The 25,630-nt window shown below is 36.2% G+C and overlaps 2 protein-coding genes across 2 annotated transcripts; both read right to left on the bottom strand.

Moving 5' to 3' along the window:
• Positions 1–296: 296 nt before the first annotated feature.
• LOC123542497 (acetylcholinesterase-like) lies at positions 297–9,630 on the bottom strand. The gene is made up of 3 exons (XM_053531718.1): positions 9,487–9,630; positions 7,496–9,077; positions 297–637 (listed from the first exon to the last, which is right to left on the bottom strand). Exons 2-3 carry the CDS (start codon positions 9,022–9,024, stop codon positions 442–444), a joined length of 1,725 nt encoding a protein of 574 aa, XP_053387693.1. The 5' UTR covers positions 9,025–9,077; positions 9,487–9,630; the 3' UTR covers positions 297–441.
• A 6,971-nt stretch (positions 9,631–16,601) lies between these two features.
• LOC123542977 (fucolectin-like) lies at positions 16,602–23,840 on the bottom strand. The gene is made up of 4 exons (XM_053531834.1): positions 23,432–23,840; positions 20,189–20,413; positions 19,459–19,662; positions 16,602–18,451 (listed from the first exon to the last, which is right to left on the bottom strand). Exons 1-4 carry the CDS (start codon positions 23,742–23,744, stop codon positions 18,447–18,449), a joined length of 747 nt encoding a protein of 248 aa, XP_053387809.1. The 5' UTR covers positions 23,745–23,840; the 3' UTR covers positions 16,602–18,446.
• Between the last annotated feature and the right edge of the window lie 1,790 nt (positions 23,841–25,630).

The following is a 25,630-nucleotide window of genomic DNA, read 5'->3' as shown; positions in this document are numbered from 1 at the left end:
AATGATTACCTCATCAAGACGATGTGCAGACATTATGAGTCAACCATGCCAGCTCAAGGTCAAGGTCACAACTAAGGGTCGAAGGTTTGAGCCTTCCATATGGTGTCCACTCTGTATCTCCTTAACCCCATGAAGGGTTTTCATCAAACTTTGGTCAAATGATCACCTCATCAAGAACTCATGAGTCAGCCATGTCAACTCAAGGTCAATGTCACAACTGTAGGTCAAAGGTTTCAGCTCTGTATCTCCTAAACCCCTTGAAGGATTTTCATGAAACTTTGGTCAAATGATCACCTCATCAAGACGTTGTGCAGAATTCATGAGTCAGCCGTGTCAGTTCAAGGTCAAGGTCACAGCTAAAATCAAAGGTTTTACCCTTTCACTATCCATAGCAGTGGCGGGGGATTTAGCTGTCTTTCAGACTGCCTTGTTCTCTTTCAATTAGGGCTTGAGGTTGCTACAGGCTGAAGGTTGCAAAATAGCCGGAACTAGATTTAGCCAGAATTCAGCTCGTCGTATATTCCACCGTTGTTTAACATTTGCTGACGTCAAATTTCTTGTAATATGCAGATAGTGTTGAGAGTCAGTGTTGTACGGTAGCCAGTGAAGTCCGATGTCATCAGGGGAATTCGGATTACTGTTAAAAGAAACAGAGAGATAAAATGTCACCATTCTCAAAGGACCAAATACAGTGTGCATGAAGAAGTATACACGATGTAACACTGTTTTTGTTATAAGCATTACGGTCAATAGCCTTCAGTATACAGGAGAACAGTACTGTACCATATACAAAATAAAACACCAACGCTTAGTGCTTATACATAACATGAATACCGAGTATTAGACATTTACGAATTAAGTCTACGTGGACTGTGAACACCTAAGACGATCGATTTTTCAAGGGGACCGTCTCAACATGATAATTTTAATTTATGTTTGGTAGGAAAACATTCCTATAATGATGGTAAGTTCTGGCTTAATATGTCACTGCACAGGATAATATTTGGATATGTCTGTCCGTCCGTCTGTTCGCCAGAGAAATGTTTTGTTATACATATCGCAAACAGTATTTGATCTAGCGTCATAACACTTTCCTGAAATGTTCTTCAATATTTTAAGTTGCGCATCTGCGACAAAGTTGAAAAGATGAGCTAGTCTGATCGCAATGTATCCGTATTCCATCGTCGTCGTCGTCGTCCAACATGAAACAATCTAAACTGGGTCAGTCGGGATCAAAATGTAGGTCAGCAGGTAAAACATTGTAGAAAACTTAATATCTTGCGTCTCCATTCCTTTGTTGTTATTATACGCCCGAAGGGACGTATTTTGGGATACCACAGGTGTTCATCTGGCTGTCTGTCTGTCAGTCTGTTTATGTGTCTGTCCGTCTGTCTGTCCGTCTGTTTGTTAACAATTTCGTGTCGACTCCGCTCCTTGAAGGATTTTAAACAAACTTGAAACAAATGTTATCCACATCAAGAGGACGTGCATAGCGCCTGTATCAGGTGACTTGCTTTAAGGTCAAGGTCACACTTAGGGGTCAAGGTCATATGACTTTGTTTCGTGTCCGCTCTGTAACTCTTGATCTGTATGAGGGATTTTAAAGAAACATTGCAAAAATGTCCACCACATCGAGTCGACGTGCAGAGCGCATGTTTTGGATGGCTAGATACAAGGTCAATGTCACACTAAGGGGTCAAAGGTCATATAACTTTGTTTCGAGTGCGATGTGTAACTGTTGAACTGCTTGAAGGATTTTAAAGAAACTTGGCACAAATGTTCACCACATTGAGACGACGTGCAGAGCGCATGGCTCGCTTCAAGGTCAAGGTCACACTTAGGGGTCAAAGGTCACATGACTTTGTTTTGTGTTTATGTTGCTTTGCATTGCTTGGTTTTGGGGTTTATTTGGCATATCCATTTTTTGTTCATTTACAATATTTTTTATTGAATTACTTCCCCTTTATGTTACTATAAATAGGTTATTTTGTAACATTTTATTACTGGCCGTAGGGAAAAAACCGATACCACTTTTCTGTGGTACAACATGGATGGTACCTGCAACGTTAAGGTGTATTTGACTTATCTGTACTTGGTAATGATTTTAGTGGACTTAGAGTTTTTCGGGTAATTTCTTCCCTTTGTTGTCCTTTTCGTTTGGGCTTCACCAGTAAAGTTCTTTAAATTTTGCTCCCATCCCCTGATATAATCCTTCGGGCGTATATTGTCCCGCTTGGCGGAGCACTTGTTATTTCTGTATTAGCCGCGTTAAAGACTTCGTATTCGTATAACTTTATTGTTTTAATTTGTCAGTAGTAGATGGACGAAGAGATGGACAGCTTTTTTACTAGATAAATGAACGGAAGATAGGAAAATAATCAAAATAAAATAAATCTTCCCATTTATACTGTATTATGGCATAAACATGAATGAAATGAAATTCATTTCTTGTTGACAGTTTTCAGTTTATACAATCAATCCGATATGTTTTCTTCTACACACAAGGGATGCACAGACATGTACGGTTCTTGAAAGTCGTTGTCGTGAGTGCCTCCATATAGAGCTTAAACTGAGCAAAATCATACTGCGATAAAATCTATTGCCTCTATAATGCTCAGAAGTTTTTTTTCTATGATTTAACATAGTAGTATAGTTATTGACATCAGATAACCAAATTTAAGTTGAACTAGACTATATAAAAAGACAATCTTTCTGAACAGTTTTTAAGTAGAAACTAGGCCTTCAGACTGTTGAAAGGGCCTTTCTATGATATGACGAATCGACTGACTTTTATATCCCAGATAACTGTATTTTAATTTTGTATACATTTAAAAAGAGAAATGTTCTGTCTTTGGACTAAATTTCATAAAGAAAATGTGGCATCTAGAGTAAGTATAAAGTTTTCAAAAAGGTAGATAATTAAAAAATGGGACGACCTAGATTACGGTTCCTTGTCTCTACACTCCTTCTCACTGACTTCTATAAGTTTGTTAAGTATGAAATCTATCTTGCATAGTATTCGAGTTATGCCCCAAAGAAGGTTTAAAAATGGAGATTATTAAAAATGGGACCAACTACAGTTATGGTTCCTTGTCACTGCACTTCCTTTCAATGAGGTCTAACATTGTATAAAGTTACGACTTGGTATCTTCAATACTTATTTGGTTTATCATCCGGTCAAGAAGTGTCAAAAGGGAGGTAATTCAAAGGTGTGACCACATAGAGTTATAATTTCTTGTCAAATCAGAGTTATGGAGATTGATTTTCCTTGTGTAGACTTCGATAGTAAATAATTATTTTAAGTTTCAAGTCAAAAGCTTTAATAGTAACAGAGATATTTGAAATTATCAAAAATTTTAACAAAATAATCTAAGTTAAAAAAGGGCATAATTCTGTCAAAATCCAAACAGAGTTATGTGGATTGCTTTTCTTGGTGTAGATTTCGATAGTAAATAACTATTTTAAGTTTCAAGTCAATAGCTTTGACAGTAACAGAGATATTTGACTTTATCAAAAACTTTAACCAAACATTCTAAGTTAAAAAGGGGCATAATTCTATCAAAATTCAATCAAAATTATGCGGATAGTTTCTCCTGGTGAAGCCTTTGATGGTAAATAACTATTTTAAGTTTCAAGTCAATAGCTTCGATTGTAACAGAGATATTTGCCTTTATCAAAAACTTTAACCAAAAATTTTAAGTTAAAAAGGGACATAATTCTAACAAAATTCAAATCAGAGTTATAGGGATTGTTTCTACGCGTGTAGACTTAAATAGTAAATTAGTATTTTAAGATTCAAGTCAATAGCTTTGATAGTAACAAAGATATTTGACTTGATCAAAAAAATTAACAGAAAATTCTTAATTAAAAAGGGGCATAATTCTGTAAAAATTCAAACCAGAGTTATGGGGATTGATTTTCCTTGTGTAGACTTCGATAGTAAATAACTATTTTAAGTTTCAAGTCAATAGCTTTGATAGTAACAGAGATATTTGACTTTATCACAAACTTTAACCCAAAATACTAAGTTAAAAGGGGCATAATTCTATCAAAATTCAGTCAGAGTTATGGGATTATTTCTCCTGGTGTAGACTTTGATAGTAAATAACTATTATAAGTTTCAAGTCTATAGCTTTGATAGTAACAGAGATATTTGACTTTATCAAAAACTATAACCAAAAATGCTAAATTAAAAAAGGGCATAATTCTGTAAAAATTCAATCAGAGTTATGAGGATTGTTTTTCCTTGTGAAGACTTTGATAGTAGATAAGTATTTTAAGTTTCAAATTCATAGCTTTGACAGTAACAGAGATATTTGACTTTATCAAAAATTTTAACCCAACGGAGACGCCGACGCCGACGCCGGAGCGAGTGCAATAGCTCTACTTTTTCTTCGAAAAGTCGAGCTAAAAACAGGCACATCCAAATTTATATCACCTACCGCATAGTGATGATATAATAACTCAAACCCTATTGCCGTTATAAACTCTTTTTCATATCGCGCATAATATAATTAAACTATGTTGAGACGGTCCCCTTGAAAAATCTATCGCCTTAGGTGTCCACAGTCCACGTAGACTTAATCCGTAAATGTCTATTAGATCTATATTTAAGTCATGATTTGATTGTTTTGTTCAAAGCAAGCTGTCTAAGCTTTTCTGAAACTTCTTACTGTAAAATCATTTAATTTCGTGGGCATGAAATTTCGTGGTTTTGGTCAAAACGGCAATTTCGCGGGGATATGAATTCGTGAATTTCAACTTTTGAACATAAAATGAATGGAAATTTTACTTGTTCGTTGGGATTTAAATTTCGTGGATTGACTCAGCCACGAAATCCATGAAAATTAGTCCCCCACGAATATTAATGATTTCACAGTATTTGATCAAGTTTCACGTAGTTTCTTGATAATCATCGCTACCTATCAAGCCAAAGATACATATAATCTCGAGGAATAACTGGATTACTGCGAAAGAACGCATTTGACTGTGAAATAGTTGTCAAACAAATGCAAAGTGTATGACACCAGAAAGAATTAAAGTCTAATAAGACAAGTGAATGAAGTATTGCCACTATTGGAAGGCACCTTATTTTTTGTGCTGTAGTATAACATAATGAACTGATATCTGTCAATGATGTATAAACAATATTATACTGTATATACAATATAATATAACAAAGCACTTGGATTAAATTTTGCATATATATAAAAACGTACAGTTGTTTTCATCTGGATTTTTTTGGGCTATTATACGAAAAGTTATCATAAACGTTATTTATAGTAACAACAAAGTGAAATTAACCCATAAAAATCTATAAAATACAAGTCCACAAGAAACTCTTTACACGGTAGAGATAGATCAAAATACACCTAAAATTTGGATGTACCATGCATGTTGTTCCACAGAATAGTGGTCACGATTTTTCCCACGGCCAGAAATAAAAAAGTTACAACATAATCTATTTATAGTAATAACAAAGGGACATAATTCTAACAAAGTGTGCCTCATAGTGGTTTGTGTCAAGTTACATCAAAATCCCTCCATGCATGAAGAAGATATGCTCCGGAAAAAGTTATTCTTGAATTTGACCGTTAACCTCTAAGTATGACCTTAGACCCAGGGACCTGATTCTGGCGCGCGACAAATCGTCTCATGATGGTGAACATTTGTGCTAAGTTACATTAAAATCCCTCCATGCATAAAGAAGAAATGCTCCAGACTAAGTCATTCTTGAATTTGACCTTTGACCTCAAAGTATGCACTTGACCTTAGACCTAGAGCCGGGGCTTTACGCACAAGACGTTTTTTCTAATCCAGGGAAATGTTTGTGCCAACTGATATTTAAATCCTGTTTTGCATGACAAAGTTATAGATCAGACAGGAAAAAAATTCTATTGACCTTTGATCACAATGTGTGACTTTGACCTTTAAGCTAGGGTTCTGGGTGTTGCACATGACACGTTGTCTTATCATGGGGAACAATTATGCCAAGTAATATTGTAATATCTGATGGATGACAGAGTTCTGGACCGGACAGGAAAAAAGCTATTGACTTTTGGCCTTCAGTTGTGACCTTGACCTTTGAGCTAGGGGTCTGGGTTTTACGCATGACATGTTGCCTCATCATGGCTAACATTTGTGCTAAGTAATATCAAAATCCCTTCACGGATGGCAGATTAATAACCGGACAGGAAAAAAGCCCTATTGACATTTGACCCCGAATGGTGACCTTGACCTTTGAGCAAGAGCTCCGGGATTTGCGCATGACATGTTGTCTCATCATGGGTAACATCTGTACCAAGTAATATTAAAATCCCTTAATGATTGACAGAGGTATGGACCGGACAGGAAACAGACCCTGTTCATGCCATGTTAACATTTGACTGCTGTGACCTTGACCTTTGAGCTACGGGTCTGAAAGTTATGCATGACACATCGTCTTATTATGAGGTACAACTGTGTCAATTGATATTAAAATCTCTTCATGGATGGGAGTTATAAACCCGACAGGAAAAAAAGCCCTGTTGACTTTTGACCTCCAATTGTGACCTTGACTTTAAGCTAGAGGTCCGGGTTATGCGCATGACACGTCGTCTCATCTTTGGGAACATTTGTGCCAAGCAATATTAAAATCCCTTCATGGATAAAAAGAGTTATGGATCGGACACGAAATTGCGGACGGACGGATTGACGGAATGACAGAATGACGGAATGACGGAAAAGCGCATTCCTAATTAGTCCCCGAAAGTTGGTTTTCAATCAGTAGGGGAGATCAGATCAGATCCACTTTTTACGTGGTAACTTAGAAATAATGTTTACATCACAAAGTTTTTAAACACACAGTAAGTTCATTTTTCGTTTTTACTGGTGTCATACAGGATTACTATTTGTGTCATTGGTTGACCTTTAGTTCTATTTATGCATGATACTGATTTAACATATTAAATTAGTTCTGGCATCATCATACCATTTCTGACTCCTGTGGGAAGTTTCTGTTACTTGCAGATGATAAGACAGTTCTGGTACATAAAACAAGAAAATTGTATAGATTTACTGATCGCCGTGAGTTACAGAAAATAGCATTAGACCATACTTCAAATATTCGAATTATAAATAAACTGCTTAGCAGGTGGATACTGCGACCAGCTTCCCCAGCAGGTGACGTGTTTAACTAAGTAGTCGTCTCTATTTTTTTATCATTATTGTCACAGTCAAGGTAAATTATGCTTTGTTATAACATATCCCGATTTTACAATATAAGTCCGGTGAGTAACTGTTATTGTAAGTCAAGCTCTAATTATGGTAAAAACCTTGTCTTAGTCCCCAGTTTTTTTTTTATAAATGCAGTACAGATAGTCGCAACTGTTACTGTAATTAACAAAATCTTTAAAATGACCTATTGGAAGCATAGAATATCAAATATAATTTATCAATACGGAGAAAGTACTATAACACGGAGTTCCTGAACGTTAAGATATTATTATCAACTTACCCTGTTTTTGCAAAGTTTGCCCAGAGAGTCATTATGTCTGAGGAAAGGTCCATCTCCCATTTCTTGGGAGAAAGTGTTTGATTCTTATATGAGATGTCGTATCCAAAAACAAAAACGAGTTCTTCCCCGTGAATTGCTTTATGGTACCATGGAATACCGTGCCATAAACGTGTTTCTGGCTCTATATCGAAATAGTACATGTATGTTTTCTTTGTTGGTGTTATTGTTGAGTGTGTGTCTAATGTCTTGTACATTCCGGCATTGAAGCTAGCGTCTCCATGCATTCGGAGGTATTCCGCTCTAACATTTAACGGGTTGTCAGGATCCGTCCAGTTTGTGTACTCGATCGTGATCATCTTGCTCAAGACGGAGGGCACGTGTTCACCGTATTCTACTTGTACTAACATAGGTACTAATCTGTTCTTAAAATCTGTTCTGTTTGGCATGAAAGACATCATGTCGTTAACACCAAACATTTCATATAAACCACCTACACCCTCTCCAGCATTTACGCCTGTTAGAAAATCGAATTCCGCGAAGAGGTTTACTGCATCACGTGACAGTTGGTTATCTAAATCAAAAACACGCCTTGGATCAAACATTATAAAGTCATTATCGATTGTAGGAAGGAACGGATATTGTGGAAGTTGGTCCTCTTTGGACGAATTAGCAATTAATCCTATCAGTTTGTCTGCCTGTACGTTTCTTAGACATGAGAGGAGTGTCATCGAAGTGTCCATATTGCAGTTCGCATTTGATCCTATAGATTTAGCATACTGTAAATTTTTATCCGTACTGGCCCACCAAGGTGTTACACTGCCACTTTCTGCTATGATTCTTTGAAACAACCCTTTATTTCCGGTATGTAAGCCTTGATAGACAACACTACCTGCCCCGGCTGATTGTCCGAAGATAGTTACTTTCTCAATATCTCCACCAAAACTAGCAATATTGTCATGAACCCATTTTATAGCCAGTTGCTGATCCCACAGTCCATAATTTCCTGGTGAGACACTGTCTCCTGTACTTAAGAATCCAAATATAGATACCCTATAGTTTAACGTGACAAGTATTACGTTTCCATGAACAGATAAGCGATCTCCAAGGTACATACTTGAATCTCCACGTGCGAAAGCGCCTCCATATATCCATATCATCACGGGTAATTTCTCGACTGGACTCTTCCTTTCTGGGGCATAAATGTTTAGGTACAAACAGTCTTCAGAATAGGTTACACTTTGTCTTTGGTGCCCTTGCATGCAAGCATTGTTGTGAGCAAATGCATCTAACGGTGCCCTCAGTGGAGCTTTTGGAACTGGCTTTTTGAAGCGTAGGTCGCCAACAGGTGGTTCCGCGAACGGAATGCCAAGAAATCTATGTAATGTCGACGATTTGCCTAGAAACGTTATATTTTCGATTTTTCCATTTATAACCCCAATACTTGTAGATACGGATACAATTTGTGCTAACGATGATCCCGCAAAAAGAGTGCATAAGGTCATCACAATTCCTAGTGTGGATACCATCATGGCGGCAGTGCAGTTTCCAAACTTTATGTAGATCGTTGACTTCACTTCATATTCTGAAATTTAAGTTGGTTTGATTCGATAAAAGAACCATTTTTGTTAAAATGTAAAATTTGGTAGTGCTCAAGGGAATAAAGTACGAAGGAAATAAATTACAAAATTGTTGTTTGAAGTTAGAAAAGAGTACAATACTGGACTCGTTGTTTAACGGTGTTTAATAAAAACATGGCATTTGTTTAGAGTACCCAGTCAATGGATGGGTACTAACCAAAAAAAAAAAAAAAAAAAAAAAAAAAAAAAAAAAAAAAAAAAAAAAAAAAAATAAATAAAATAAAAATAAAAATAAAATGGTTATCATAATTCTGATTATGATTTGATTTCTGACGAAGTTTTTAAAGTGTAAAATTATAAATAGAACTTAATAAAAAAGAGATCGCTTTGTAAATTAATTTGAGTTTTACTGACCTTCAAGTTTGATATTGCCACAGATTTTAAACACTGTTATCAGGCGAAAGTCACCTATTTTCTTCTGAGCTTTTCTGTAATGCGGACAAAACCATTGATAACATTCATTGATTGTTAAGCATTCCGAGGTGTACGAAATCCTGTTGGGGCCATTTATAATGTCACCGTCGCGTTTGTGGGGTCGACACACGACAACGCGAAGTGACATAGTGACATTACGAAGTGACACCCGACAATCGCAAACGACGGCGACAATCCCAAACGACAATGGGGCGATATCCATTTTGAAATGTCGCCTTTCAAAAGTGCGATATATCGCGATGTCACTTCGCGTTGTCGAGCGTCGTGTCGCATTGTCGCTATGCCACTTCGTAATGTCGCGATGTCACTTCGCGTTGTCGACCCGGCAAACATGATGGCGGCATTATCAAACGACATGCGATAATCACAAACGATGCTCGACAACGCGAAGCGACATTTTCCATATGTCGTATCGTATGTCGCGTGTCGCGGGTTTAGGTGAGGGTCGACGCGAGACAATTCCAAACGATACACGAGACCCGAAGTGACACTCGACTATACGAAGCGACATTTTCATAATAATGTATCGCATGTCGCCCGTCTACCGGTGAAAGGGTAAGATAAAAAGCTGTATTTCCGTACGTAAAATGTCCATGTTTTTCTTTAACTTCAAATTATTGTAGAATGTTCCAAACACAAGATACTTTAATGAAATAACTTTTATAAATTAAATTCAAACATTTTGTAAATGGATATGTAACTTGTATAACTATACCGCCCATGGTTTCGTCAGAGGACCGTCTCAAAATGTATCATTTTATTTATGGTTCTTCGGGGGCAATTACGCAAAGGGAAACTACCCTGCGTAAAAATGACTTCCTTCAATGTATCGAAAGAAATTGAGGTAATCTGTGATCAGCCAGTTTTTGGAGATATATAGCTTTTACAAAATTAAGCCGGGAAAACCATTAACCTAAACTCTTAACATTAATATGGCAGTATGTATTGTATGCCGTAAGACTTAACGCAAGCGTATTACCAAAAGTATTTTCAATCTTTGATTTTGTCAAAAAACTTGTGGGATTGAAATCATTACAGTCGTTAAATAAGAATTAATAAATCGTTAATACACGTAGCTTTTTGCTCCAAATATTCTTAATTTAATAACACAATATCACTGAATAAGCCACTATTGAAATTAAGACCAGTACTCTGTTTGAAGTTTACTATCTTCATAAATATTTTACTTTTATGCTGTTAATTAATCGTGTTTATGAAGGGATACAATAGAAATGGGATATTTGATGTCTGTGTGGTTCATTCCTTAAGTAATGACGTAAAATATACACTGTGAGGTGAACTTACAGATATGCAACTAGAGTAACCGATTATCCGATTAATCGAATGAAGAAAAGGCCACTGTACATGCTATACCCTTCCCCTAGGTATACTATAAGAACCATAGTCATGAACGGGAAAATATACTAACCAATTTCAATCGCGCAATTCTCATTTAAAACGCGCAGTTCGGATACTAAGCAGATTGAACAAGTAGTAATTTATCTTCTATTGTGCCTGCACCGGTTACATTACCTTATAAAATTTCTTATCGAAGAAACACTCCACTTGGAAGAACGAATGTAGTTCCGGTGTAGATAAAAAAGTAGGGCTGAGACGATTTCATCGTTGTAAGCAGTCTGATAATTAATAAGTCATATTTTAGTTCATTATTTCAGATATATCACGATAGGCAAACCTGAGACCATTTTAAATTACGTTCAAGTTGATGTGTTTTACGGTCTGTATACTGCGGGTCTATCATATAGTATGTGATGGTCAATAATGTAAAGATAAAGTACAATTCGTGATGTTTATTGTTTGAGAGCTATTAGCGGTTTTGTAAAATTGAAACCGGTTTTACATAGTAATCGAATCGGATCCGATTAACCGAGTAATCGTCCCAGTCCTAAAAAAAAGATATTCTGATATGCAAATATATGTCAAGCGCCGTTTATTACACGTATACCTTAGAATGTGAATATGCATCATAAATGTGAAATGTGAACAAATATATCAAATGAGCCGTGCCATGAGAAAACCAACATAGTGGCTTTGCGACCAGCATGGATTCAGACCAGGCTCCATGCTGTTCGCTTTTAAAGCCTATTGGAATTGGAGAAACTGTTAGCGAACAGCATGGATCCTGACCAGACTGCGCGGATGCGCAGGCTGGTCTGGATCCATGCTGGTCGCAAAGCCACTATGTTGGTTTTCCCATGGCACGGCTCAAATCATGTTTAGGATTACTTCCATTCATTATTGTATAACTGTGAATATTTTATATGTTTTTGTTTGTTGACATTGTTTTTCGGTTGTGACTAAATACAGAGTTGGTGCGCCTGTGATATATTACAGACTCCTGTATATACCGGATTAACTAAATTTGAACAAAAATACCTTAAATGTATATATTTCGTAACCCTGGTGATTCTAACCCTAACCTTTAGTCAGTATATTATGCACATTATACACTAAATGCGTGCGGACATGCAAAAAAATGATTATTTTTGCCGTGCGTTCCATTTGATAATAAATCCGCGCATGCGCAGAACGGCTGCACCAACTCTGCAATGAGAAACATTCTTTTTTTTCAACATATGCGCACGGCCTTGTCGTCAAGACTGGAAGACAAGTTCATTAAGGACGCTCGCTACAGTTTCGTATTTTTTTCCCAATAATAGATTTTGATGAAATGTTTTGTATTAATCATCATGTTATGATGTATTGAAAAATGAAATAAAAATACTAGGTCACCAGCTTTGTTTCAATTTAATTTCCTCCTAGATATGGTGCTATTTTAAAAAAATTTTGTAATCCTAAAATATATTTCAGTAAAGTACACTAATTAGCATAAATTTGATTATCTAAGCATTTTTATAACGGAAAACAATATATCTATTTGAAACATGCTCAGAGAAATCAAAAGAACATGATTCTGTAAAGAAAGGAATACTTGTTCAGCAGACCCAAGGGCTATTTTTGCATATTTTTGTCAATTTTAAGTTGGTACTTCAGCTATTTTGTCGAGTTTCACATAACAGAATTTAATCAAACTCTGCACATACCTTTGGTTATGTCTACCTAATCTAAAACAAAAAGGAAATTGATAGTAAAACTAACTGAACTGTCACAGTTCAACTGTGAGAAATGTTTAGTAAAAGTATGGTGTGTTGCCAGAACAGCAGTGAAGTGGTTAGAGTAAAACTGTCTTAATTGTTTAAGCAATACAGAATATTTCTTTTAAAAAAACTTCTCCATGCACAAAATATCTTGAGTGCTCTTTTTTATTTAAATAATCGTACAGTTTCAAGAAATTTGACAATAAATGCTATTTTTATTTTTATAACAAAATAGTGCATTGTTGCCATGGTATTTAAAATTAATCTGACTATAGATTATTGTAAAACATCTTTCATGTTTATATGTTCTGTTTGTCAAAAAAATAATGTAAGGTCATATTCTTTTCTAAATAATAACTGCATCAACAAAACATTATGTTATCATATGAATCTGCCTTGAACTAGCAAGAGTTGTAACTGTGTTGTGTGTATCAGAAAATTATGTATATCCCAAACTGTGTCACATCAGTTTACATGAAATGAGGTTTTCTTACTTTTGAATATGAAGTAGACAGCTTTCGTTGTAAATAGTTTTTTTAAAAAAAAACATTTTAACATATTCAGTTATTTCAAGAACTTGATAGAAATGTTACTTTTGGTAAGAAAATACACATCATTGTTGCCATGGTAACGAGTCACTGATCAGTATGACATCTGTACTACTACTTTAAGCAAAATCAGTTTATAATATTTCTAATAATTATATCTTTTTGCATGATTTTCGGTCTAACAGTAAGAAAGAAATATGCCAATGAGTTAAGTGTCTTAACAACAAGGTTAATGTCCTAGTTTTGTCATGCTATCTAACTCGATATCTAGTAAATCTATTTTTCTACAAAAGAAAGCCAATAGATTTTTGAAAAAAAAAACAAAAAAAAACTGTTATCTTTAAACTCTGTACACTAGAAAATGTTGACGGTATATTAACTTCACTTTCTCGATTTAAATTTTGGCTGGATTTATCAAGGAACTATTCAAATTGGATTTAACAACTGTGTTGCCATGGAAATGATTTAAAGAGGAAAATAATATGTGCTTATATAAAAAAAATGAATCAGAAAGAAATAAATTTGATTAACTGTATGTTGTGTTTGATATTTCATTATGTATTATTTTTCATATTATTTTAAGAAGGAGTCTGAATTAAGATATTCTGCCTCTATTTTGATACAGTTAGACGAAAATATGGTGTCCGAAAAGTGGTAATTTCTCTATAACAACGGCTGATTTATGTTGTCAAATAGCAGAATTTTACTTGGAACATGACAATCTGGCAGATTACCTGAAAAATCCATTTTCGACCAAAATAGCATTTGGGCCAAAAATCTCATGTCCTGACACACACACACACACACACACACACACACACACACACACACACACACATAAAACACAAAAAAAGAAACACGTATTTTTATGGAAATTGAGAAGAAAAAAGAAATGAGCCATGAACTGAGCGCCTCCTCGTGATGTGACCCGGATGTAGTGCACCAGACAATTATGTTAATATTGAAACATTACTATTTTCATTAAGAAGATTTAAACTTTTATCATTCATAATCTTTCATCAACAGCGCATAAATAATTGTCCACCTATATTTTACTAACCCAAAATGGCGGATCGATAACATGAAATAATATGGCAGACATGAAAAATCGCTATTTTACGTGAAACAAGTTAGTTTACAACATCATTTATGCATGTCCTAACATAACATTTGATTCCTCTTAAATACTTCCGTAACATAGGGTTGTCTAGGAATACGGAACTTCCGTAATCCTAGAATCGGAGGCTAGGATCACGGTACCGTAACCATAGCCATTGCCTTGCTGTAATTATCGAATGCATTGTCAAATGTAGACTGGTCACAGTCCTTACATTTGCCAGTCATAGTCTCTTCTCATATTTTATGTTAAATTACTTCCCTTCATAGTTATAACATGGTTACCTTTTCCTGCTGCCGAATGTAAGGATATACAGCCAGATATTCAACAGGAAGCAATCTATAAATGAAAGATATCTGACTAGGAAATGCAAGTATATATATAAAGAAAAACCATCCAATGGGTTTCCTCTATCTGTATTTCTGTCTGCCTACCACTGGATGTTTTTCTTTTTTATTATTATATACTTGTCCAGGAGTAACTTTTAAAATTTCTATTCGTATAACAAGAAATGGGAAATGTAAAATTCACATTTCTCACATCTCAGCTCATAGTTTATATACGTTTCATAGTGTACGATAAGAAATATTTCAGCAGTGGTTGCTCACTCTCCTCTCAGGAGTTGCAATTCCTTTTCCTGTGAGCAGTGGCACTGCACCCTCTAAGTCTCAATGCACCCTCTCAATAGTGGTAGCTCGCTCTCTCAACAGTGGTAGCTCACACTGTCAGCAGTGACAGATCTCCCTCTCAGCAGTGGCAGTTTTCACTCTAAGCAGTGACAGCTCTCCCTCTCAGCAGTGGTAGCTCTCCCTCTTAACAGGGATAGCTCACCCTCTCAGCAGTGGCAGCCCTCCCTCTCTGCAGATGCAGCTCTCCCTCTCAACAGTGGCAGCTCTACCTCTCAGCAATAGCAGCTCGCCCTGTCAGCAGTGGTAGCTCTCCCTCTTCTGTATTACCACAGTGATTATGATCCATCGTCCCTCATCTTAGCATGTGGCATCCCATCCCCTCCCTCTCTGCAGATGCAGCTCTCCCCATCAACAGTGGCAGCTCTCCCTCTCAGCAATGGCAGCTCGTCCTGTCAGCAGTGGTAGCTCTCCCTCATAACAGTGATAGCTCGCCCTCTCAGCAGTGGCAGCCCTCCCTCTCTGCAGATACAGCTCTCCCTCTCAACGGTGACAGCTCTCCCTCTCAGCAATGGCAGCTCGCCCTGTCAGCAGTGACAGCTCTCCCTCTTAGCAGTGGTAGCTTTCACTCTTGGCAGTGACAGTTCCCCCTCTCGGCAGTGGTAGCTCGCCCTCTCAGCAGTGGCAGCTCGCCCTCTCAGCAGTGGCAGCTCTCCCTCTCAGCAGTGGCAGCTTTCACCCTAAGCAGTGGCAGCTTTCACCCTAAGCAGTGACAGTTCCCCCTCTCAGCAGTGATAGCTCGCCCTCTCAGCAGTGGCAACTCTCCCTCTCAGCAGTGGCAGCTCTCCCTCAGCAAGGCAGCTCCACCTGTCAGCAATGACACCTCTCCCTCTCAGCAGTGGCAGCTTTCACTCTAAGCAGTGACAGTTCCCCCTCTCAGCAGTGATAGCTCGCCCTCTCAGCAGTGGCAGCTCTGCCTCTCAGCAGTAGCAGCTCTCCCTCTCAGCAGTGGCAGTTTTCCCTCTCAGCAGTGGCATGTCTCCCTCTCAGCAATGGCAGCTCCGTTTCAATTCCCCCTCTCGGCAGAGGCAGGTCAGCCTCTCGCCCTCTCAGGCAGTGGCAGCTTGCATTCGTATCACTGTACCTGGCAGTTTGGTTTTCTAACTCCAGTGGCAGACACATGTGATCACAACGGTCGGTCTAGGGGTTTGGCTTTCGACAATTAAATGTTATGGATTTAATCTAAAATAAATAAAATAAAACTGTTCAAAATTTACAATGTTTTATTTTCAATGAAAATATAGTTAACTCTAATAGAAAACACCTCTACAATGTAGATAATCATTTAAAAAGGCATACGAAAGGCATTTTGGAAAAGGCTTACTAGTTTTAAAAGCAACATTACTGATAGAAAAGAAACTGAAAAAGATCAGCTGAAACTGGGAGTATGTATAGTAGGCCTTAGACCAAAGTTGTTTTACTATATGTTTATAAAGACACTGTAAAATATATAAAATTGCCCTGCTTCCCAAGCCCGCAAAAAATACAACAACTGCACTGAACAGAACTGTTCCAAAGAAAACATTCCAGCCACCGAATAAATATGGTATTGACCGGCTCTTCCCCCTCCCCCCCTCCCCCCAAGCATCTTGAACCAAATCACATGCGTATGAAGACTAGTCTCTAAATGGCCGCAAACGGGCAAAACTGGCCCTATCAAAAAGTTATATCATACATATTGTGACATTCTCATCTTGTCAAAGTATACATGTAAATACAATTTTATACCTCATCTAATAAATCTTATCTTTTATTGCAGGAAATTCATTAATAACTTTAATATCTAACATCAAACAGACGAACTATTTCCCGCGTAATGTGGCCAACCAAGGGCAAATAACTGTGCTGTTGTGCAAGTAGATGCTTAAAACAAGAACACTAATCCCCAGCATTCAAATTCAGAATTTGCAGTAAAATCATCCATTACAAAAAGGTAATGTTTGGGGACTGAAATACTGTCTTTAGGCATACAGACACTAAATAGGAAAATGGCGCGAAAAATGGTATCGCATAATGGCACATTTAAATAGTTCTACTTTTGTGCACTGCAGAGCTAATCATCCTTATTTTACTTGTAATCTTTTGCTGAAATCGCATAAAAGATCTAAACTTAACAGTAAGGAGGCGTTTATATAATGAAATGATAGCATTGCAGGCTTTGTGTTGGAATCATAGATAATACACTACCATTAAACTTCGGGGTCTCATTCTTTAGCTGATTTTGCAGTTTGTATGTTTGACTGAAAATAATGTTCTTGCATCAAACATGACCCCCACTTTTCTTTTGATTTTTATTCAGCACTGACAATATTCTTCAAGCAAATGTAAAGTGACAGATATTTAAGATGGGTCCTGGTGTGTGCTGCGGCCCTAGGAACTTTCCCAGTTTCATAAGAAAGCCAGATATCTAGTGTGTTCTTGTCTTTAAAGCTGTATATCTACAGATTAAAGGTTGCTACGCAACTGTTTACATTAAAAAATAACACGGCCGACGACAACTGCATTTGTCTTTAACAAGGTAAGATTAAATTCAACAAAAACGAGTGGATTGCAACAGTATCTGAATAAATTCATAAACATGGGTTTAATACTCGGAACTAAGAAATATTGATTTAGGAAATGTGCAGCATATCAAATGATAGATTAAGTCGCGAAAATGCATGACACAAGGAGAGCTCAGCCTAGTACACACAGGGAAACAGATACAAAAATGGGTGAATGGATAAAATGCTGACACACTATGAAATGTTACGTGACGTAACTTTCAACTGATATCTTGTATCTTTTTACAGATTTCTTTTTGTAAATTTGCGTACTAAGACTTTCTTTTTAATTTAGTAGAAAGACACCGACCAACTAAAATAGCTACCGCCAGTAACAGCTTCAAATTCCGATTCAGTCCAAATCCGAAAGTTACAAAATAGATGAGAAGATGAAGGATGAGTGAAAGAACGTTTTCTAGGTATTTAAATCATTACAGTTTCAGAAACCAATTAGAACAATTGAAAAAGAAATAGGAATTATTTAACTATTTTCATTCCTTGTATTTTGTTTTTGCTCTAGCACTCCATTACCAAAGACAACATGTGTTCCAAGTAAAGGGTTATATTGATACATCGTGTTTTTATAGAATGTTTCAAATTAAATGCTACAGTGTTACATCGTGATTTTACTGTTTGTTTCAAACTAAATGCTACAGTGTCACGTGGTGTTGTATAGTATGTTTCAAACTAAATGCTAGTGTTACATCGTGTTTTTAAAAGTACGTTTCAAACTAAATGATACATCTCCACAATACGAATCTTTAGCATGTCCCAAAGCCATCATGTAAACGTTTTGACGATTGAACGAAGACCTTTGTCACGTGTGCTTGACCTTTGTCACGTGTGCTTGCAGGACGATTTGAAGATTAAACTGAAAAAAAAAAGAACGCAGTGATATAAAATGGAATGCAATAGTAAGCGGTTATTTAACAGTGTCGAGTACAATAGTGATTCTATTGGACGAGTACACGGCAGTAATAATCCATATTTGGACTACGCGAATGCCGAGTCCAAATATAGGTTATTACTGCTGTGCACGAGTCCAGTTGAATTCACTATTGTACTCAACACTGTTAAATTACCTCTTTATTTCACACCATAAAAAGATAGATGTAGAAAACAAAAATTCACACATTTTAACTCGCAAACAATAGCACGCATTAATTCAAAATACGCTCTTCTCTGATAACACAGATAAATGCATTTTCTCAGTTCCAAAAAAAAAAAAAAAAAAAAAAATTCGAAAAGAACTTTTTGTAAAGTTTTGAACCGAAACCATGATAATTGGATAGGAAACGTTCCAACTAAGAAATTGAGTGCTTACACTAACATGTTTTGTTCAAAAATAAGGAAGTTATTGCAATTTTGGATTCTTTTTACTGCTGTGGCTATATACAAGGGAAGTAATTCCAAATGTCTCCTTAAAAGGAATCGGAAGAGTCGTCTCGTTCAATATGAAAAAGATATGGATTTTTAGGACTGGAGTCCAATATGAAAAACAAATGGAGTTTGTGGATTGCACTTGGGATGTTACTATATATACCTAGTAAAATGTGAATGCATTTTAAATAATATAGTACAGTACTTGTTTCTTTAGTATTGTCACGTGATAGAAAGAAAAGCTTCCAGTTGGTTAAAATATATACGTGTGAAATAAAAATGGTTTCTTTCTTTGAATAATGTAACTGGTCAATAAACAGTGTAAACAACTCGCGTTTAATATCTCGCAAGAGTTTCAATGGGAAATTTCTGTATTTTGGACATGACAGAAAAATTATTTTGGATAATAACCAGAGAATTCCGAAATCAAATATGGAGAATACGGAAATGAACGGAAAATGCCGACTGCCATTATGGGTGGGCTACCTTAGCCCTTACCTGAAAAGCCAAAGACTTGTATCTCGCAGAGATGCAGAACGTTTGCTCCCATGAGTGTCACCTGAACGTATCTGCCTTCAATACCAGCAGAGAAGTTGAAGGTATGAATGTCGTCAATCTGTCCTAGCACAGAGCCAACAATGTCCATAGTCTCAAGGGTTATTCCTATGCTCAGCCTCAGGTCCCTAGCCTTCCATACGCCTCCTGAAAACAATTTCTAAATCTTTTGACATTCTATATTAGAATAATAACACTCTATACATGATGTACATGTTGTTTTAAGTTCATTAAGAAGATTATGGTAATGTAAATGGATTATGGTCCAGATGTAAGGAAATGGAAATGGATCTTAATCCAAATGTAAGGTAATATAAATGGATCTTTATATAAATGTAAGGTAAAGTAAATTGATCTTAATCCAAATGTAAGGCAATGTAAATGGATGTATCTTAATCCAAATGTAAATGGATCATAACCCAAATGTAAAGTAAAGTACATGAATCTTAATCCAAATATAAGGTAATGTAAATGGATATATCTTAATCCAAATGTAGACTAATACAAACGGATTGTAATCCAAATGTAAGCTAATGTAAATGGATCTTTATCCAAATGTAAGGCAATGTAAATGGATCTTCACCCAAATGATATAATACTGAATAATAATCATAAATAATTCTAAATTCATGTATACATTTCTTTAAATTTTAAAAATAATCTAAATAGATACCGGAATTCAAAATATTATATAACTTGACACTGAAAATTCCATATTTGGCTCCAAGATCTACTCGCCACCAGGGGCTACTCTCATATTCTGTATGAAAGCAGAAGCCTTGCCAAAGATCTTGGTTCGTGATGCCATCTACACCTTTGTCTCCACCATAATTTACATGTTTGCTCGAAACGCTTGACATTGTCGTCTGCTTGCCCTCTGCAACATTTGTCCCAGGAACTTTATTTGAAAGGTAAATGAAAACAATTTTTGTGATAAACGCTTTTAAGACTGCGCTTTGCATTATAAAAATCTGTATTACATGACTACTAATGAAAATATTTTGAAAAACTCCCCCTATCTTCCCTACCCCCACCCCAACCCCGCAAAAAAATACCCCGAAATGACGTAAAAATTAAAATGGTTAAAACAAAAGTTGACGGAACAATCAGAACAAACAGCAATGAAATTGGAATATAAACTGCTAAGTTTCTTTCTGGAAAAAAAAAGGATATATGTCTGATTTTAAGACTGTTTTGCATTATACAAAGAGCTTCAAATTGATAGAGATTGGCCTGAAATTGCTTGCCTGACGATTGATAGACTTGCTTCTGTCTATCATAATAAGCTACTGTCCAGTACATAAATAGAGGAGTCACTTATATAGGAGATTTTTTGCCATTAACATTATCATAAATGCAATTTATGCAACGCTTTTGTTATTTTATAATCGTTTATATTTTTGTATACATGTTATAATAATAATAATATTGATAATAATAATAATAATAATAACAATAATAATATTGACGATGATAATAACAATAATAGTAATAATAATAATAAGAAGAAGAAAAAAAATATTATAAGTATTATTATTATTCCTTTTTTTTTCATAAATACTCCTTGCTCCGAAGCATATACCTTTTAATACCCGCTGGCAATTATGGCTTTCATATTACTGAAATGCTCTAAAGCACTGAAAATGATATCTCAAGATTAAAGTGTTAATGAACCGCACCATGAGAAAACCAACATAGTGGCTTTGCGACCAGCCTGCTTATCCGCGCAGTCTGGTCAGGGTCCATGCTGTTCGCTTTCAAAGCCTGTTGCAATTAGAGAAACTGTAAGCGAACAGCATGGATCCTGACCAGACTGCGCGGGTAAGCAGGCTGGTCTGGATCCATGCTGGTCGCAAACGCACCATGTTGGTTTTCTCATGGCGCGGCCCAAACATGTCTGAAGTTATTTCGTCCTTCACCTGTGATTCATGTGGAGGAGATGACAGTTACTTGAAGAGAAAATGTACCGAGGAACACTGGTTAGGTTAACAACCTGTCGTACTCTTCAAAAACGTCGCTAAACCCAAAACAAACAAACAAACAAAGTTCTATAATCTGAACCTTTCAGAGCTAATGCCTGTTGAGACAAATGGATGATCTGACAATGGAAAATCGATGTTGTCCAGACAATTCAAACCTTTTAGATGAAATATTTGTATTTTCAGCGTATTAAAATTTCATAATAAATATTTTCCAAATGTATGACTCGAATGTTAATTTCAATGGTGCATTAACGATCCGCTACACAAGGATAACGGTATGTTAAAACTTAAACTTGAGAACAAAAGCTTTCTTTTAAATTCGATGAGCACATACTTTTCCATCAAACCGTTTACTATCTGGCGTTAAAAAGGAATGTTGCCGTCTCATGGAATCGATAAACATGTTTAAACATTCATAAACCTGCTATTGTTCTCGTCGTAATTCCAAGAGCAACCGCACATCAGCGAAGCGAGAGCGACAATGTCTATCGCTGTCTTTGATAATCGTAATGACAATGTCGTACTTGCCTTTTTAAGGAAGAAAGCAATAACAAATTTAGTTTAGATCAAACCCAGTAGTAACACTCCTCCAACTAAAATATACTAACATTGTAGTCCCCTGTACACCTTACCACTCAGAAAGGCTTCTTGAATTATCTTATCCTTCCACTAACATTACTAACAGTCTTCTATAGGTGTCGCCCAAACGGGTTATCGGTTGCGATTATAAATAAGATTACAAAAAAAACCAACAAAAAAAAAAACAAAAAAAAAAAACAATAGCAGCTAAACCCTTTTGCCGTATGATATTTATCAAAACACTTGTGTTCGTGTTAAAATATTGAGGCAAAATAGAAATGTTTACATCCAACTTAAACGACACTTTTCCAGTCAAACGAAATTTCCTTTAAAGACATGCAGACACTAAATAGGAAAGTGGCGCGAAAACAATGGTAGTCTCATCCATGGATACTTCGGTCATACACCACCAGCAACCCTTTCCTCTAAGAGAGTGCCAGTTTCATCTGAAATATGCAAGCAACCTACATGCATGAAAGCTTTAAAGGTTTAGCTAGATACCAACAGTTTTTAAGGTCTTATGCAATTTTCTGTAACGTAAGACAATGCGTCATTTTGCCAAAAATAGCTGTCGCGACATAATATTCTATCAGTTATCCTTAATGTAACCTAGTGTTTTGCCCTGTTTTGTCATTTACTACTCTGACCTACAAGCAAAATACACATTTAAACTGTTAAATATGTTCCTCTGTGTTTACCTGACTGCTACAAATTAGCATTTTTTTTAGGCTACAAAATAAATGCGCAGTTTTTGGAGGAAAAATAAACCAAAACAGTGAAAATGTGATATGTTTTCTCCAATTTAATCCATATTCAGAGCAAAAGTGAAATAAATTTGTCATTATTCTATCACATTCTAATCAAGGTAGCCCATTTCAACTCGCATCTGGCCAGATTTCGATGTTGCCAGTGTTCTCTTACTTGATTTTTCCCTAATTATATCATTTTTTTTTTTCAATTAAACGAAATTTTCCTAGTTCATTTTTCCAACCATGAACACAACAAAGATCATGCTGCCTTCTTATAAAAAAGACAGTTGTATTTTCTGTAAAACATGAGCGAAATAATCAATAATTCTGACAATAATACTTGTTATAATCAATTAAAAATATTACGTTTTACATAAATACACTCTTACATTCCTATTTACATTTCTATTTAGTTCATTTCGTAAAAATTGTCAGCAACTCGCTATCAAGATGCTGGGGTCGCAGCAACGTGACGCGCATCATGCATGTAGAATAGAAACGAGCGATCAACTGTGGAAACGAGTCTAAAAACAGTGATATTTAACAATCAAACCAAAATTATCTTTTTTAAAGACTATCCAATAAAAGATTAATTTATTTTTTTACCTCGTCCATAGAACCTTGTTCCCGCACGTGACAGTGTCTCGTCTGCTGTGAAAGAACTGCAGCCAAAGCATTCCTTTGTTTGCGCCTGATGAAACACTCCAACACACGCCTGTGCTTCTGTACAAAGCAGTGAGCACTTGATTCCACTTTGTACCTCTGTTACATTAAACATATTTTGGGAAGCCTGACATGTTATCCCATCTAAAGCGTTGATTCTTCTAAACTGGATAAAATCACTGGTAGGTTTAACACTACAAAATCTACCGAAAATGTTGAAAATCACTATAACGAAATTAAAAACTGTGATCTCCATTATGCGTAGATAGTATATTTTTATGGAAGAATGTTTAGCCGCATAGTTATATTTTTACGCATGCGTGTTGAGTGCCATTTTAGATCTCCCCATAGAGAACAAATCATAATGATTATTAAGTTAATTTTCTCATTCTTTTATCAAGAGCTTATATGTATTCAAGCATTTGATGTTCGGAATGGTATAATGAAGTTACATAATGGCATTTGCAACGGTATTCATTGAAAGTATAAATAATATATGAAACATTTCTAACGTAACCATGCATTAAAGTAACTTGATGCTTTGCTATTCAAAGTTGTGCATTTGAAATTTCTGGATTCTTTATTAGTAAACCATGATTAATATCCTGTAATCAAAATCAATAGGTTGACAAAATGTAAATTTACGCTTAAAGAGTCCTTTTGTGATACATTTATACATTTGTATCGTGGGCCAAGATACATATTTTAACATTTTAACGCCGCCAGAAATTACTGGCAAAGACCAGTTCGACTGTATACTGTATTGATCGCTTATGCCACTCACTTTATTGTTATTGTGTTGCTAAAAATAGTAATGTATTCAAAATAGTTTCAGTGAAAACAATATGATTCCTTGTTATTTTATTAAGCCACAAATTATTTAAGTAAGACTAAGGCAACTAACAGTGATAGCACTACATTGATGGTTTTCGTCCGTTGACCATCTTTATTTCAATTTAGGACGTTCATACTTACTAATTACTGGAAGTTCACACAAAATCCGTATCATTTGCCAAAATCTCAAACAGCAGTCTTTGAACTACCTAATTCAGTTCATGTCTATGAGAAACTAGAAGACTGGAAGCATACGGTGGATGGGGTTATTATTTGTTTGAATTGTGGCAAAATAACAGAGTATATGTAATTATTTTATGTCAGAATAAGTGAAGAGACCTAATTCAGATTTAATTTGGCAAATACGAATTTAATTAAAAGATAATAAGGCGTAAAACATTGTTTGTTTCCGGTATCCCGACCTACCCTAAATTTTTGGCCCGACCCTAAATGTTTCAAGTTATGGCCTTGGAGATTTTGTTTCAATTTTTAAAAAGAAAATTGCCAAACTGCACTTTATATGCTTTAAACATGTTCAGTGATGTTAGAAATCAACTTACTGATGCTCTAAATGCATAACCCCCTTATTTGTATTCATTTTTGACACAAAAATTTCCGAACAGTCTCAAGTTAAGATGGCGGAGGCGCGGTGCGAAAACTCGACGTTTAAGCAGCGCTAATGTATCGTGTTTTCGCCCTGCGCCCCCGACATACCAGTTACTTAATCTCGCCCCGCGACCCCGCTAACTATCGTGTTTTCGCTCAACGCCCCCGCCAAATAGCGTGTTTTCGCTCCGTGCCACTGCCATTTTAACTTGTTAATTCTCGTATTTTCGCTCAGCGGGGTCGCGGGGCGAAAACGTGAAATGGCAGAAATCAGCCACCATAGTATCACCATCAATAGAACAAGAAAAGTGTTTTATCGGAATGTAAAGTGTCGCAAGTGTGACGCAGATGTACACTATAGTTTTGCACAATAATTAATTCCAAGTACTATAAATACCATTCAGCTGGCAGGAGTATGGCAGACGATATGGACAGCCAAGTCATTACGGGACATGTAGCAGATCGGTTTGGTCGGAAACTACCGTTTCTGATCTCCATACTATTTGTTTCCTTTTCCTGTTTAGTATGATTTTTCTCAGTTTCTTTGGAAAATGTTCACAGTGTCAGCTTTTTTTACTGGATTCGGAAATAGTGGATTTAGTACTACGGTAACGCATTTTAATTATGTCAGAGTATACCCCCAATAAAGTGGCGAGGCTTGTTTCCGTCATTTGCGTTACATCAATGTTTGTTCTCACTAGT

Source organism: Mercenaria mercenaria, chromosome 19 (genome assembly GCF_021730395.1).
Source record: "Mercenaria mercenaria strain notata chromosome 19, MADL_Memer_1, whole genome shotgun sequence".
NCBI classification, from domain to species: domain Eukaryota; kingdom Metazoa; phylum Mollusca; class Bivalvia; order Venerida; family Veneridae; genus Mercenaria; species Mercenaria mercenaria.
The sequence above is the reverse complement of the archived record's forward strand: the minus strand, read 5'-3'. Positions and strand labels throughout refer to the sequence as shown.